Source organism: Martes martes (genome assembly GCF_963455335.1).
Source record: "Martes martes genome assembly, chromosome: 8".
NCBI lineage: Eukaryota > Metazoa > Chordata > Mammalia > Carnivora > Mustelidae > Martes > Martes martes.
The window spans coordinates 90,796,507-90,814,508 of record NC_137895.1 but is presented as its reverse complement, the minus strand read 5'-3'; the positions used below and the strand labels follow the sequence as shown (position 1 = coordinate 90,814,508).

Here is an 18,002-nt window from a genome sequence, read left to right as displayed (position 1 = left end):
AAACTGATACAAAATGGATACAACCTCATTCAAATGGCAAAGATAAATCTGACAGCAGATTTTGTTTTACATTTCTATTTAATTTTTCAACATGTTTTAATCACATTTTATTGGTAAATTCATGGAGATATTTTAATAATGCTTTTAATTTTAAACATGTTTTATTGAGACCCCTTGGTGGCTTAGTTGGTCAAGGGTCTGCCTTCAGCTCAGGTCGTGATCCCAGGGTCCTAGGATTGACTCTTACATCAGCTCTTTGCTCTGCAGGGAGCCTGCTTCTCCCTCTGCCTCCTGCTCCACCTGCTTGTGCTCTCTCTCTCTCTTTCTGACAAATACATAAAATCTCTAAGAATGTTTTCTTGGTGATACAGAAGAAATTTGAGAAATATTAATTGATGCATATTTTTATTTGACATAAAATATGTTATATATTTGTACGTGGTTTTTAGTAGCTTCTTATAGTATAGCAACCTGTATCTTTTCTATGAACTTATAAGCAGCTTTGCTTTGATGTGAGAAACAATGTAGATTACTGACATCTGAAATTTAGTTACACAGGATGAGATTGACTGTTTCCTATTTAGAAAACCAGTTAGGACTTGGTTTTTAGGCTAATAAGGAAAGGAGGCATTGATGATATATATATGCCTGTCTGAAAGAATGAATTGAGGTGTTTAAAGAATTTAGGTAGAGAAAGACAGAATTCTTCATTCAACTTTGTTTTCAGGGATTTACTTTTTGCATGACCACATTCATTTATTTGAAGAGAAGGACATTCTCTGGACCATGTTTTTGAAGGCTTGCTTTACCTGCTGATTTCTTAGTGTATATATGAAAGGATTCAAGAGAGGAGCCACTGAGGTATTAAGCACAGCTACTCCTTTATTTAAAGTCACCCTTTCCCTTGCAGAAGGCTTAATGTACATGAAGATACAGCTACCATAGGAGAGGGAGACCACTATCATGTGGGAAGAACAAGTGGAAAAAGCTTTTTTCCTTTGACTCGTGGAAGGAATTCTCAGAATTGTCTGGATGATGTATGTGTAAGAGAGAATAACCAGTGTTAAGGTGACCATAAGTGTTACCACCGCTAAAAAAAATGCCATGAGTTCTAGAAAGCGAGTGTTTGTACAAGAAAGCTGTAGAATTGGAGAAGAGTCACAGATAAAATGATTGATTATATTGGAGTCACAGAAATCCAACTTCAGCAGCAGCATTACTGGTGGAAAGATGACCAAGAATCCTGCAAGCCATGAGCTAAAGACAAGAAGGAAGCACACTCTGCTGCTCATGATGGTCATGTAATGTAGAGGTTTGCAGATGGCCACGTAGCGGTCATAGGACATGGCAGCCAAAAGGTAAAACTCTGTCACCCCCAAGAAGATAAAGAAAAATAGCTGAGTCACACAACCATTGTAGGTAATGGTTCTGTCCCTCGTCATGATAGTGACAAGGAATCTGGGAATGCAGACAGATGTGAATGATATTTCTAGGAATGAGAAATTTCGAAGGAAGAAATACATTGGAATCTGCAGGTGAGGATCTGTAAGGGTGAGTGTGATAATGATCAGGTTCCCAGTCATGCTGAGCATGTAGGTAACAAGAAGAAATATGAAAAGTACAACCTGCCACTGTGGGTCATCTGTCAACCCGAGAAGAATAAACTCTGTCACTGTTGTGTGATTTCTCATTATTTTCCTTCTTTATGATGGTATTCTTTGTTTCAGCTGAAAAATAGATGAGAAAATAAGAAAGTTATGACACCAGAAAAGAAACACACACACACACACACACACGAATACAGACACGCTTTAAAAAAATATCATTGCTGCCTTATGTTTTTAGAGAGAAATGATTTTGTGGTATGTAGAAACAAAATACTTATTCAAACTGACTGACATATTATTATGTAATGTATCAATTAATTATTCCTTTATTTATTTCATTGTTTTCTCATATATCTCATTATAAATCCTTGTCTTCTGAATATTTTGATATATTTCTGAAAACAAAACAAAAAAAAGAGACCTCTGAGATGAAAATTTAAAACTCAGAGCTTACTCCCAGCATATTGCAAAATTTTGAAGGTATTTTTTTGTTGCTTTCTTCTTATATTTTTTAACATTTCTATTTTGAATACATATTTCTGTTTTCTTTTCCCATTCAACTTTTTGCAATCTACAGAGACCATTTGCCCATCTGGTAGAGTAATGTGCATCTGATAACAGTATACAGACGTAGTAAACATTCAAGGTAAGCTTTTGGGAGGCAAAGATTATTTCTTATTACTCTTCTTTTTTTTTTTTTTTTTTACTTTTGGCTTTAACACAACTCTTGATGCTTTACAGGATTTGTTTAATCTTTTTCCTGTTTAAAATTCTTATTTTCTATAAGAGCTTTAGAAGTGCCATCATCTAAAATTATTTTAAGAAAGTTTTAACTCTCCTGGCTATGTCTGTAATGTCTCAGTTGTATATTTCAGAGGTTTCAGAGCCTTCAAAAGGAATAATATTTACTTACAATTAGCCAATTAACTTAATATATTAATGAACTTATTAAATTCTTTACCTACAAAATTACTGGGAGGGAATTATTCCTATTTTACATCATCATCCTCTTTTGGTCATAAGATATGCATTTTTTTGGGTTCTGCCTCAATATGATGGATGATAACCTTCAGTCTATAAAATTCATATTGTGCAAAACTAAAACATAAAGTAGATCTGCTCAGTGTTAAGACATACGAAATAAATTACTTTGACTCTTATACAAAAATGATTACAAGGTATTCTAATATTGATTATATTAAAAATAATTGTTGAAAGATATTTAGATAAGAACACAAAACCATCATGTAGTCCTAACGGTCACAAAATATTTATGTTATAATGAACATAAATGTTGCATAAAACTCTTAAATTGTAACAATTTAAAAAATGTCTTCATTTATATATTTTGTATAAATTGTGTGGCTTAAATTTATTCACATATACCATTGTGCATAATTGAGAGTACTTGTATAAAGCATAGATTTACCCTATTAAAGCAAAATTATTTCTGAAACTTCTAAAGACATACTTACTTATTGGTATATATGACTGTTTAGACAATGTCATTTCTAATGGCTTCTTTAATTTGTTTAAACACAAGTGCTTTGAGATTTTTCAAAAGTCTTTGCAATCGGTTTCTTCTATGTCATCTTCTATTTGTAACCAGATCCTCAAAACATTGATAATAAAGAATAATTCCAGGAACTCCTCTAAAACTTTTCATAAAGGGCATACATCAACCCAAATTTCTCTAAGGATCTGAGGTCCCAAGATATCCTATGTGTTGCTACTTTGAAATAAGTTATAGTTGAAATGAAGGCGAATATAATATCTTCTCATTTGGTGGGCAAGATGACATGATCTTAGTAATGTTATTCAGACTAGCCATATTATCTGCTCCATTCACAATGGACTCAGGGGGATTAGTTGAAAGAATAAACAAAAGGTACCATGGAGATTAGTGTTCTCAAGACACCAGCATTAAACTATAGTCCAAATTAGTCCACAATTTAGAATAGAATATTTTGGTGATAGTGGCCTGAAATCAGAACAGAAAAATATAAAACAGGATTTAAATTTTTATAATAATCCATAACTTTACAAGGAGAAGAAACTTAATGGAGTAAAAGATAAGCAATTTTTCAATGGCAATAGATTTAAGTTGTGAATAGTGGGTTTTTCTCCAGTGTTAGGGAAAATATTAAGAATTCACTGTGATGATTTAGACTGGGGCTGAGGTCTCTATCACTCTACACCAAAAGAGATGTCAGGCTTGTCTTTAAGGTTTTATATCTTTTCACTGAATGATGACATAGAAAACCTGACCATGATTAAGTCATTCCATTTACTCATTCAATAATTATTTTTTAGATGCTTATTACGTCTTGGGCTCAAGCTTAGGTTCTGAGCGCACAAATGCTAGAGATATCTGTGTGCATAATTTTCACTTCTTGCAGCAAAGTGTGAGAATTCTTTATTGTTTTAGAAATCTCAGATTCCTTTTCTCATGTCCAATACAAGCAATATTTCCCTCATCCCATGCATCATTTTATTTCTAAAGCCATCTATACTATCCCATTTACATTCATCATTTGAGACCTATATTTAGTTGCTATTTAATCCTGGAATTCCATAAGTCATATAAATAGTTTATATTCAGTGAAAATTGGGATTATTTGATGATCTTAAAATGCCAGGCACTTCCTGATGAAAGATTTTAAGATATTGCTGTGTGTTTTTTGAGACATGAAGTTATTCAAGGTATATGACTAAGGAATATAGAGTGCGTGTTGAAGGAGACTGTTATAGCAGAGCAGCTATTTTAAACTCAAAGTATTTAATCTATCCATGATAAAAGTCAAGAACTTGAATGGGTCATAAATATGCTCATGTTTCATTACAAATATTGTCACAATAATATTTATATGATGTTTATGTGTGGGCCAAAATATTTTTTAAAGATTTTATTTATTTATTTGTCAGAAAGAGCACAAGCAGGGGGAGCAGCAGAGGGAGAAGGAGAAGCAGGCTCCCTGCTGAGCAAGGTGCTCCGTGTGATACACCACCACAGGACCTGGGATCATGACCGGAGCTGAAAGCAGACATGCAACCGACTGAGCCACGCAGGTGTCTGTGTGGGCCAATAATATGTAAAATTATACATTATGGGGAAACTCTTATTACATCCAGAGACCTGGAAAATTGTTTTAATGTGTATGACCGCATCTTCACTTGATTATGTAGGGGTGGAAAGACAATTTTCCTTCTACTCTTTTAGATTCTTGGCTGAGATCATGTTGTAACAAAAGACAGATTAACAGGAGAAAAATAAACAGAAGTTTAATAGCGCGAAAACCTCCTGTACAGGGAGACATCCAGGAAAACTGAGTAACATGCCAAAATGGCCCAAGGCCACCACTTTAAATAATATCTTCCCCTAAAGCTAAAGGAAGATGTTGTGGAGTGGAGAGATAGCCAGTTACAGGAAGTAATCAGGGGAAAGAACAGTGAAGGAGGGTATAGTTGTTATGCAGATTTGAGTAGCCATCTTCTCCTTTGATAAGAGTCTCTAAAGATTTGATCATCCTCCACTTCCCTGTACAGAGAGGGAGACAACCTTAAAAATAGAGCTTCCTCATATAAAAGTGTCTTTTTTTTAATGATATAGGAAACGTTTATATTCATCAGGATAATATATTAAACATATGGTGTGATTTCCAAAATGTCTATGAAAAATGAACAACAATCTGTAGATAGGAGAAAGAACAGAAGAAACATACATTAGAAAGTTGGCAAGTTTGTTTGTTTGTTTGTTTGTTTTTTGGGTGGTGGTACTGAGTAATTTTTTTCTCTTTCTTTAAATATTTTCTCTCTCTCTCTTTTTTTTTTTTACAGTAGCTAACTGAACATAAAAAAAAAAAATGGGTCTTCCAAAAAAGTAACTTCTCAGTTTTCAGAGCTTTTCCTTTGTTATTTTTTAAGAATAACCAGCTCAAAATAATCCTATGCCAAAAAGGCATATTTTGGAATGTTATTCTGCTCCCCTTCAGTTACCTCTGCAAAGATCCTATTTCCAAATAAGGTCATTTCTGTAGGTTCCAGGTAGAGATAAATTTTGAAGCATACTATGCAAAGCAGTACAGTACTTTTAAAGCTTTTATTTATTTATTTCAGAGAGAGAGAGAGAGTTCAAGCAAGAAGAGAGGCAGAGAGAGAGAGAGAGAGAAGCAGTCTCCCCACTGAGCAGGCAGCAGAAGCTCAATCCCGTGACCCTGAGATCATGACTGGAACTGAAGGCAGAGGCTTAACCTAACTGAGCCACCCAGGTGCCCCTAAACAAATACTTCTAATAACAATTTTAAACTAAAACATATTTCCAGTAAGCATAGTAACTTATTTACTTTCAAACTTTTTAGCAGAATCTGCTTTTACATCAATATCTTCAATAATAGATTGTAGGACACTGTATAAAGATTGACAGAATATAAGTAATAAATCTGTTAAATTAAGAATAACCATATAAATAATGACATAACAATCTTTTATGCATTAAAGACAAATCCATCAAAGACTGAAGATTGTGTTAAGTCTATGGTATGCCATATCAGTTTACTGATGATAAGACTTGTTTGTATTTTAGCTTTAGTTTACTTTTAAATTCACACCTGAGACCATATTTTTTACCCCAGTGATAGACGTGGTACTATTCAGCAATTAGTTATCCAGTATGCACAATTAAAAAAAATATGAATATCTAGTATTTGCCTTCATTTTATAAAGTTGAAAATCAAATGAAAAAATGAATAAATGAAAATGAATGCGTATATATAAAATTATAAATAAGCAAAAGACAGGTAAAAAAAGATGGTCAGATTTATAGATGGCATGTTAATAAACTCCTTTCTGCTTGCATGACTTACCTTGTTCATTGTATCTTCTGTTGTAAACAAAGCAATGCTTCTTAGCACGTCCTAAGGGCTTCTCCTGAAGTCAGAAAAAAAGATGTCTTAAATGATATTTTCTTAATTTTATCATTATGTAGTGTATATATATACATTTTTTTCCCTTCAGTCAGCACCTTGCTTGGCTATTGGTATGGTGACCTAAACCTCATTTCTGAGAAACCAAAATGTTTTGCCTACATGGATGCTTCCTGTATCTCTCATGTACATTCCATTTTAATTTACCACTTAAATGGTGATGCTAGTAAGACCCCTGCAGATACTTGGCACCTAGACATTTTCCACAAACCCCAGTTACTGGGTTAATACTCATAATTTTCATGAATGACCAGAATTTATCATCATAGCTATTTTGTGTTTGTCATTTCTAGATGATATAGTACCTAGTAACATGTATACATGTCATTGCCTCACTTCTTTTACTCTCAATGAGTTCATTTTCAGAACCAATTTTCTTTAGGTCATTGTGACTTGGGATAAAATACCTACAGATGGTATTTCAGGAAGAAGCCTTGTGGGAAACAGAAGCAAATACATATTCAGAAAAAGTTTTTTTTCTTCCAGTGAGTACAAATTGGAGTCCCCTCAATGAAGAAAGGAGTGTAAACTTATCAATTTTCTGTCAGGTAGCTGGTTGTTTCCCTAGCATATGAGCTATATCAGAAGCTCAGCATGAGTACAAATTGGAGTCCCCTCAATGAAGAAAGGAGTGTAAACTTATCAATTTTCTGTCAGGTAGCTGCTTGTTTCCCTAGCATATGAGCTATATCAGAAGCTCAGCATGATCCTGGGTACTGGCAGGTTTGACATCCAGGTAACTTTTACATAAATTTAATCATTGCCTTCATGGTCATATTTTTCATTATCTTAGTAATCAAGTATTCAAATAAATGGTTCAGGAAAAGTGAATGGCTTTCATAAAATGGGTCATCTTATCCTCTTGATTATTGTAAATCTCCTTTTCAGATGAGTTTTTGTTGAAAAGTCACATGGCACACAAACACCTAAATATTCTGGTTCCATTATGAGAGTCTCATTCAAGTACCAATTTCCTAACTCTCTTTGTTATTGATACTCCAATATTTCTTCTAAGCCTCTTGCTACCCAATATATCATCAACTAATTTTAAAGAAACAGTACAAAATCTTAACATCTGACTATCTGTAAGCTTCTGGAAATGATTCTACTGGAAAAACATCCTATTCTATGATTTAGGGCCATTCCTGAATGAGATTCATTGACTCAGTAGATTATTTATTGCATTTATATCATATGATGCAGAATTGTCTGTCAACCAGTTTCAGTTTTTTCTTCCTCTGGTAACTAGCCGTTATAAATTGACAATGAAATTCATTGTATGTATGTTGTGAACCTGCAGGGTCTTTCTTAAATTATAACAGAACACTTTCTGCTTCACAGAAGATGCTCTTTTTCTGGAAATTGATTCAGATTTGCATTGGATGAAAGTTCGTGATTAACCATGGTAATTCAAGTCAGGCTTTCGTAAGACATTATGTTTATTGTGGTTGCTGCTGTTATTATTGAATAAGAATTACCTCAATGGGTTGGCCATTTATTTCTCTCCTAGACTTTCATGATGAATCTCCTATAGCAAGGTCAATTTTGTCAATTATCATTTTTATTACCAATCTAGACATCTTTGGGTGTTGGATAATAACTTGCTTACATCATTTGAAGATTTAAGGGAGACATTAGTGGGGATGCTCAATTGCTCCTTCACTAAGAGTACCTCCCACTTTAGTCATTACCCCTTCTTCCATTTTTCCTGTTTTTTTTTTTTTTTAAAGATTTTATTTATTTTAGAGAGGAGGTGAGAGAACATGAACAGGGGAAGGACAGAGGGAGAGGAAGAGAATCCTTAAGCAGACTGCCCGCTGAGTGTGGACCTTGACAAGATGCTTGATCTCATGGCCCTGAGATCATGACCAGAGCTGAGATCAAGATGCAAATGCTCAACAGACTGAGACACCTATGTGTTCCTTTACTCAGTTTTTAATTGTTTAGATTTTATTTATTTATTTGAGAGAGAGAGAGAGAGAGTGAGAGAGAGCATGAGATGGAAGAAGGTCAGAGGGAGAAGCAGACTCCCCATGGAGCTGGAACCCAATGTGGGACTCGATCCCAGGACTCCAGAATCATGACCTGAGTCAAAGGCAGTTGTCCAGCCAACTGAGCCACATAGGTGCCCTTCTCAGTTTTTTTTAAAAAGAAAGTCATTGTATTTGTTTCAACTCTTGGTGTCTTAGGGAATAGAGTTTGGAGGTCAGTGAATAGCTTAAACATACTGAATGCTTTCCAAACTATATCATCAATCTATTGATTGTAATTATATTAAGGAATTTATAATATTTCAACTTTTTTATTATAAGTTAACTCAGAATTATCAGTTCAGTGATCTCCTGAGAATCCACTGGAACTTCTTCTTTTTTTTCTTTTTGAAGATTTTATTTATTTATTTGACAGAGATCACAAATTGGCAGAGACGGAAGCTGGGGTGGGGGGGAAGCAAGGTCCCCACTGAGAAGAGAGCCTGATTCAGGGCTCAATCCCAGGACCTGGGATCATGACTGAGCCGAAGGCAGAGGCTTTAACCCACTGAGCCACCCAGGTGCCCCTCCACTGGAACTTCTATCTATTCAAGGTGGCTTAGCAGACCCAGAATTTCTGATAGAGGCACTTATTTCAATGAATTTGGCATAATGTAAAATTCTGTTTCTTCTCTCCTGAATATGTGCCATATCCAGGAGAAACCATGCAGACATAAGCTCCCATATTTAATTTTGATAAATTATCAAAATCAGGTAAAATTTTTCAATGTAATTATGCCTTCTCCTGAGTTTGTACTTGCTTACCACTTTCTGGTAAGGCTAGATTCTGATACATATTATAGGTCAGAAAATAGGAATGGTGACTGTACACATAAGGAAAAATTTAAAGCTAATTCCTTCATGTGTGGTAACTACAGAGGTTCTATAGTTTCATGAAGCAGAGCAAGATAAATATGGTTCCTTCTATTGGCAAGGGAGTCTAGGTGGTGCTTTCACTTTCAGATACTCTGAGTCATCTGAATCCACAGAGATACCTTCATTTCATTGATCAGTTCCCATTCTTTCCCAATCAGTGTCCTAGCATTCACATAAGACATGTGAAGAAGTTGTGAATTAAATCAGCTTTATGACTAAGGAACCTGTAGGATAAGGATTTAATACTGGCTATATCATCTCTTCAGTTATGACATAATTGAAACTTTAAAGTTACATTTTCTTCTTTTAAGCTGTCTAATGTATTTGGAAGCAGCTAGCTCCTAAATAAGTGTTGTATTCATTGTTCAGTTTTATTCAACCTTGCTTTTAGTAGGCATTTAATTCTAGACTAACTCTCCCTTATAAATGTGTCCATGTAGACTATCAGTGTTTATGTGTCTAATGGAATCATTGCTGATTTCAGACAAAACCAGGTTAATAAATTGGTTCCAGATTCCTATTGGTTTAAGAGTCTGTTCCTGGGATAGGTTCTCTATATATCAACTACAGTTGCGGAGAGCAGGATTTAAGGAAGCTAATTAAAAATAAATCTATTTAGTATCAAGTAATTGTTGGTTTAATGAATTATCAAGAGAGCTGAAGGCAGATTTTTTAAAAGATTTTTTTTTAATTCTTTGAGACAGAGAGAGAAAGAGAGCACAAGCAGGGAAAGTGGCAGGTAGAGGGGGAAGCAGGACCTCACTGAGCAAGAAGCCTGATGCAGGACTTCATCCCAGGGCTCTGGGACAATGACCTGAGCCAAAAGCAGGCACTTAACTGACTGAGCCATCCAGGCATCCCTGAAGGCAGATTTCAGGATGAGCTTCGTGGAATGAGCTTAAAGCTGCTTTGCAAAATTAAGTCCCCATAACTCCTCCTCAGGAATCTAGTGCTATTGCTACAAAATTTAGGGTCATTTGAATCTGCTATGATCTACACCAGCAATGTAGATGCTTAACTATAACAATTTTTTTTAAAGATTTTACTTATTTATTTGAGAGATAGAGAGAGCATGAGAGGGGAGAAGGTCAGAGGGAGAAGCAGACTCCCCATGGAGCTGGGAGCCCAATGTGGGACTTGATCCTGGGACTCCAGGATCATGACCTGAGCTGAAGGCAGTCGCTTAACCAACTGAGTCACCCAGGCGCCCCTATAACAATGTTTAAAGTTTATATCATTTATGAATTTATCTGATTGGCAAAACTAAAATGATGTTTAGAATCTTGGCTTCAAAGACAACTGAAAATGTAGCCTTTGCAGTCCTTGCATATAGATAGACATATGTGATGGAATTTAGAAGATGCAAAATGTATAAGTTCATAACTTAATAAATGTATAAGTTCATAACTTAATAAATTAAAACTATTACTTAAGATAATAGTAATAGTTTTAATTTATTAAGCCCCGGGAGGTACCAGGCATGTTTGTTAGCCATGTCTAAATAAATATTTAAACTACCCTCTGAGGTAATTCCCATTATTCTCCTTAATTTTTATATCAGTAAGTGACTCACTGAGAGTTTCACTAATTTTTCCAAGATTGCACAAATGGAGACTTAGTGGAGTGAATAATGGAGTATATGAGCTGCTCCTGAGACCTGAAGGGATCTGTGTCAAGAAAGCCATTGATGTGCTAAGTGAATAATATTGTTAAGTACCATTGTGATTTTCACTATTGTCTGTATGAAAACATCTCAAGTTAAGAAAACATTAAAAGTGTGATACCCATGGAAGTCTAACCATAGGGTTCCATCTGGTACCATGATTAAAAGATATAATTTTGCCCTGTATGTGTCCCCAGTGGAGATCCTGGGAGGTAGACCTAAAAAGAAAAGAGAGTTTCTGCCTGTTGAATAATGAGTTTAAGAGGAGCTGCTATTGTTGAAGGGGTATAGTGATTTCTGTCTATGGTTTTGAAAAACACGGCATCCTAGAAAACCGATTCATAAAAAATTATTCAAACAGGATATCAGAGCAGAGCAATGATAATTTTAAGGCAGGAGGTATTAATAGTTTATATAGGAATAGGTTTTTTGAGACCTAGATCCTTTTGTTGATTAACAAATATTTTAGTAAATGACGGCACTGTGGTCAGCCCTTTGGTAGGCAATAATGAACAAAGTATCCCATTTTCTACAAAATGTTCATAGTCTGTGAAGATCTAGCATCGAGAAAGATGACATTCCAGTATATGGTGAAAATTTCTAATCATATTGATAAACATACTGTATCATGAGGCTCATGTAATCTTATTTGACTATGAATTACAGCAATGCAAAGCCAATTTTATAGATAGAGCAAAGAGGGCAATGTGAATTTGAGGACTTTAGCACTGGAGATCTACCATCAGACAGAGTGGTATAGGGCATGATGAACACCAAAGAGATCTGATTATTTAAGTATTCAAAGACTTACTGTGATTCAAATCAGACTGATGGAGAACGACTAAGTATTATCTATCAGTGAGAGAATCAGTTGTTAATCCCATAATCTATGATTATGGCTGCAGTTGTTGTTGCTGTGGATAACTCAGTGCTCAATCCAAAAATGACAGAAACTCTTTCCAACATGAATGATATTATCATACAGGCATATGTTACATCTGAGATTATCAGCGGAAGAGTTTGGGATTCTAAGCTTCTTTAGTGAAAGCAATTTTCTGCATGTAAGTTTAGGGATTTAAGTTTAATTCGAAAAGAGTAGCTGTCTTCTGAATTTTTAATTTTCTAAGATATGTTAATTTGAAGAGAAATCCCCATAAGCCAAGCCTGGCATTTTAGATGAGCTTATTTAGTACTCTTGTGAAAGAAAGTGCTTTTGTGGAAGAAATAGCATCCTATTCTGAAAATCTAAGATTTCTTTGTGTATGTTCATGTTGCAAAATTTCTCACCTCCCCTAGTAATTGGTACAGTGGCCTCTTTGGGGGGCACAGTTTTGATCTGAATCATTTTTCAGATGCATATTGGCGATATATACATTATTTGTTTCCTATGAATATCTGTCTTTTACTTTAAAGGAGGAAAAAAGTATACCCACTTAAAGGGATTGTTAATATCTTAGGGGGGGGGTAGGTAAAATGTTGAAGAGAGTTTAAAACATATAATGTTGCTCTTTCATCTGGTTATTGTGTCATGAGGCACCATGAGCAGCAAAGTCTCCAAGTGACACCCTGTACTGGTGGTGTGGGAAGTCCTGAATGGGAATCAGTGCCAGTGTCAGAAGTATCTGGAGATGGTGGAGCTGCAGATCATCTTGAAGAACTACAACCCACAGAAGGACAAATGCTTCTCAGACACATTCAGGCTGAAGTCTACTCCCTGCTCCAAGTTTTGGGGGACCAGCAGCACTGTGATAAGTCCAAGATTGTGGATATTCCCCACATGGACACTAAGACACTGAAGAAACTCAACAAGAATAACAAATTAGCCAAGAATATGACCAAGAAGAGTGATGCCTTTTTGGCTTCAGAATCTCTGATCAAGCAGATTCCACAAGTTTTGGGTCCAGGCCTGAATAAAGCTGGCAATTTCCTTTCTATGCTGACCCACAATGAGAACATGGGGGTCAAAGTGGATAAAATGAAGTCCACAGTCCAATTCCAGATGAAGAAGTTGCTATGTCTGGCAGTGGCTGTTGGCCACATGAAGATGGCAGATGATGAGCTTGTATGCAGCATCCACTTAGCTGTCAACTTCCAGGTGTTGTTGCTCAAAAAGGATTGGCATGAGGTCTGCGCTTTATGCAACAAAAGCATCATGGACAAGCCCCAGCACCTGTACTAAGGCATACCTCGATAAACCCTTGTGCTAACAGTAGAAAAAAAAGAAAGAAATATATACTATCCATATGAGGAACACTAGTATTGATTTTATAGCATAACTTTTTTCTGTGCATAATAAATTGAATCAATAAAATCAGTTTTTCATAGAAAGCATAAAAGAGAAGTAATGACTACTTGCTGTTTTCTCTTTCTAATCATGCAATTCCATTCACTTCGCTCACTTTAACAACTGTCATTTGCAATCACTATTCTCTTTGCCCAGGATATCCATTTAATTATATTTCTTACCTTTACTCGGAATTATTTTTTTTTAATTTTTTATTTCTTTTCAGCGTAACAGTATTCATTGTTTTTTCACCACACCCAGTGCTCCATGCAATCCATGCACTCCTTAATACCCACCACCTGGTTCCCCCAACCTCCCACCCCCCGCCCCTTCAAAATCCTCAGGTTGTTTTTCAGAGTCCATAGTCTCTCATGGTTCACCTCCCCTTCCAATTTCCCTCAACTCCCTTCTCCTCTTCATCTACCCTTGTCCTCCATGTTATTTGTTATGCTCCACAAATAAGTGAAACCATATGATAATTGACTCTCTCTGCTTGACTTATTTCACTCAGCATAATCTCTTCCAGTCCCGTCCATGTTGCTACAAAAGTTGGGTATTCATCCTTTCTGATGGAGGCATAATACTCCATAGTGTATGTGGACCACATCTTCCTTATCCATTCATCCATTGAAGGGCATCTTGGTTCTCGGAATTCTTACTGCATTGTTGGAAATGTTGTGAGCAGTCCTATATTTTATATTCATATGGCCTTGGGTATGTTTTTATAAAAGATTAATTCCATACAGAAATGTCTACCTTTTTATCTGTTGCTCAAAATCTTGTAGGGGGAAATGGTCTGTTCTATTAATCCAAATGGCTAGTGCATGCCTGAAATGTAGTTGCTTTGAAAGTCTTTTCAGAAATAACATCTGAATGATTTTCACTATAAGAATTAGGAAGAAATTATAAGAGACCCTTAATCTCAGGAAACAACCTGAGGTTTGCTGGGGAGTGGGGAGTGAGGGATAGGGTGGCTGGGTGATGGACAGGGTATGTGCTATGGTGAGTCCTGTGAATTGTGTTAGACTGATGATTCACAGACCTGTACCCCTGAAGCAAATAATGCATTATACGAAAAAAATGCAACAGCAAAGGCAAAGGAAGACACAGAATTTGGAAAGCTAGAAAAAACTTTTCATCATTTGCTCCTATAAAACATTAAAAAGTACAATAGGTAAGAAAAAAAGGAGGAAGAAATTATATTTGTGAGTTTCCTAATCTGCTTATAGTAAGCTGTTAATATCCACATAATAGGTATTAAATATTGTTATTGGTTTTTCTTTTAGTTTACCTAGTTTGTGCATGGACTTAATTTGTCAAATATATCTCAGTGTTTCCTAATGTACATTGATAAACGCCTGAAAAAGTCTTAGAAATCTTGACTATGGTCATTGATATAAATTCTTTCAAAATAGATCTGAGATAGTAATAGATATGGTGTGGTACCAGGTTAACTGAGTGTAAGATGAATGAATGATCCACAATGCCATTGAGGGTAAAGGGAACCTTGCTGGAGAGTCTTGGAGAGTATCATATCCTATTCTCAAAAACTCTTCTTACTGGGGGACCTGGGTGGCTCCATCGCTAAGTGTCTGCTTTCCACTCAGGTCATGATCCCAGGGTCCTGAGATCGAGCCCTGCACTGAACCCTGCAACGGAGTCCTTGCTTGGCGGGAAGCCTGCTTCTCTTTCTCCCACTCCCCCTGCTTGTGTTCCCTCTCTCACAGTGTCACTCTCTGTCAAATAAATAAATAAACATTTTTTAAAAACCCCTTATTACTGAGGAAATAGTATGACTTTTTTTAAAAACATATGTGATTATGACCAAGAAATAAAATAAAGGTGAAAATTGAGATAACCCCAAAGCAGAAAAGGTTTCTGTTATGCATGTGACTTTAGGGTTAAAAAGAATCAACGTTTAGCAATTATTGTGAAACTGACACTAATTGTGCTAAGGCAGGAAAACTGACATTTTCTTTGACAATGATAACATTACCTGGCTGGTAGGTTTCTCATGCTTAAGTTACTGCATTGATCAAATTAAATTTTAATTTCATGTAGTTTTTCTCCCCCACTAGAATCTGAGATAAGTTAGAGCAAAATTCCTCCTTCTTCATCACTCTATCCCCAAAGCCTGCCATAAGTAAGAAAAGCCTGAATAAACTCATTAAACATTATAAAGTCCTTTAATGTAACAATCCTAATATTGAACATGAGCTTTTATTCATAAATTATTACAAGTGAAAGTCAGGGTGAAGATGAAAGTAACCCAACTAGTCTGGGTTTTGAGGTGAAAGGAAAGTGACTGAAATGCCAGTTCTGAAAGCTGCAATCTCTGTGCATTGAACTTTCAACCTCAATTGCATCATGTTCATTCACCTATAAATTGCAAGCAATAATGTTTGCTTTCTAAGAAGTTTTGTAAAATAAATACTGCATGTGATTTGCTTAATACAGAGTAGAGCGTGTAGAATATTATCAGTAGATGTTATTTCTCTTCTGTACTTCCCAAAACCCTAAAGTCAGTTCTAGATGCCACAAATAAAGCTCGGTTCTCCAGAAAGGTGAACTTCCAGTGGTTTATAATAGTTTCATCCATTTTATATGTTTGGTGTATTTTTACATTGTCTGTTCTTTGCCTATTTTTTAATTTTTGGAGGCATTTGCTCTGCCTAAGGAAAAATACCTCTGACTAAGAGAGATTAGTAATTAATAGCACCCCATAAAGTTGTTGGCAGGATTAAATGAGTCAATACAAAGAAAACAATAGCTCTAGAAGGTAGGAATTGATGAAAATTTTTATGTTATCTTCTACTCCCTTCTACCTCCTTTCTCTTCCTCCTCATTAACATCATAATTATTATAAATGGTGTAAATATTTTTTTAGTATGCATGAGTCTCTAATCTTTTAATATTTTAAAGTAGATATTTATATTTTATTCCAAGTCCTCTGGTGATTGTGTTTACTTGATTTCATGGAAATGACAAAGAGAATCAAAGTTTTCTAATAACATTCATTTCTATTACTGGGTAAGAATGAAAAGTTCAGAAATCCGCATCTATCCTGACACTCTTTCCATCAAACTAAATGCCCAGAGTCTCTTCAAAGGCAAACCACTATCATTCAAAATCACAATCATTAACCCAGATGTTTTACTGCATTGAAAAAAACACTTGAATTTACAGAAAATTCTGAAACAATATTCAGTTCATCAAATGTATTGAGGGCAATGATTGGGAAACTTTAATATGGGAGTGGAAAAAAAGGGGATAATACATAACTCTAGTAAAGGAAAGGGAGTTTTGAGAAAGTGTGAATAATAGTATTTACAAGAACGTCATCCTTTTAATGCTCCTTATACTTTCACTTACTGGACAAAAACATAAGCTTTTGGATAGTATCCTTAATGGCTTGCTTCACTTGCTGGTTCCTGAGGGTATATATAAATGGATTCATCATAGGAGCGACAGAAGTATTCAGAATAGCCACTCCTTTGGTCAATGATGCCTTTTCTTTTGCAGAAGGGTTGGCATACATGAATATGCAGCTTCCATAAGAGATAGAAATGACAATCATGTGTGAGGAACATGTAGAAAATGCCTTTTTTCTCTGACTGGCAGAGGGCAGTTTCAGAATCGTTCTAATGATGAACATGTAGGACAAAATTATTAATGCCAAAGTGAAAAGCAGAATCACTATGGCAGAGTAAAAACCGATCACTTCTAAGAGCCATGTGTCTGAGCAAGATAATTGCAAGAGGGGAAAATAATCACAAGCAAAGTGATCAATGACATTGGAACCACAGTAATCTAACTGGAGAAAAAGAATAACTGGTGGGAAGATATTTAAGAATCCTGCCAACCAAGCACAAAAGACAAGTAAAATGCAGACTCTTTTGTTCATGATGGTTGTATAATGCAAGGGTTTACAGATGGCAACATAGCGGTCATAAGACATGGCAGTTAGAAGGTAAAACTCAGTTATACCCATGAAGATGAAAAAAAACAACTGAGCTGTACAATTATTGTATGAGATCGTCTTGTCTCTGGTGATAATTGTGCCCAGAAATCTAGGAATACAGACAGTTGTAAAGGATACTTCTAATACAGAGAAGTTCCTGAGGAAGAAATACATGGGGGTCTGTAGATGGGAGTCAACCAAGGTGAGAGTGATGATGGTCAAATTACCAGTGACACTTAATATATATGTGATAATTAAGAAGAGAAAAATCATAATCTGAAGCTCTGGGTCATCTGATAGCCCTAGAAGAATGAATTCTGTGGGTACTGTGCGGTTTTTCATTGCCGATCCTTTCTTCCCCCCTTTAGAACGGAAACTGTGTGTTCCCCTATAGGACATAAAAAGTTAAAAACAGATTGAGGTTAGAGTACAGAATCTTAAAAATATCCATGATGATGAATAATCTATGAAACTCCAAAACAAATGTTTTCCTTCAGCCACTCTCCAATTTCTACTGGACCTCACATTCAAGTAATACATACTATTTGAAGTTGAATACTGATTTCTTTTTGTTGAAAACGCACTGTCACGGACCATGG

General features: G+C 35.6%; 1 protein-coding gene and 1 pseudogene across 2 annotated transcripts; one reads left to right on the top strand and one right to left on the bottom strand.

Annotated features, from left to right (window-relative positions):
• Nucleotides 1-752: 752 nt before the first annotated feature.
• LOC308347486 (olfactory receptor 6C75-like) lies at nt 753-17,745 on the bottom strand (the record flags this gene model as incomplete). Its single annotated transcript, XM_080810960.1, has 2 exons — nt 753-1,496; nt 17,551-17,745. The coding sequence occupies 2 exons, from the start codon at nt 17,743-17,745 to the stop codon at nt 753-755; spliced, it is 939 nt and encodes a 312-aa protein (XP_080667086.1).
• On the top strand, nt 12,697-13,337 carry LOC308347514 (large ribosomal subunit protein uL1-like; annotated as a pseudogene). The gene has a single exon. The product of its transcript is annotated as a large ribosomal subunit protein uL1-like (transcript).
• Nucleotides 17,746-18,002: the final 257 nt, after the last annotated feature.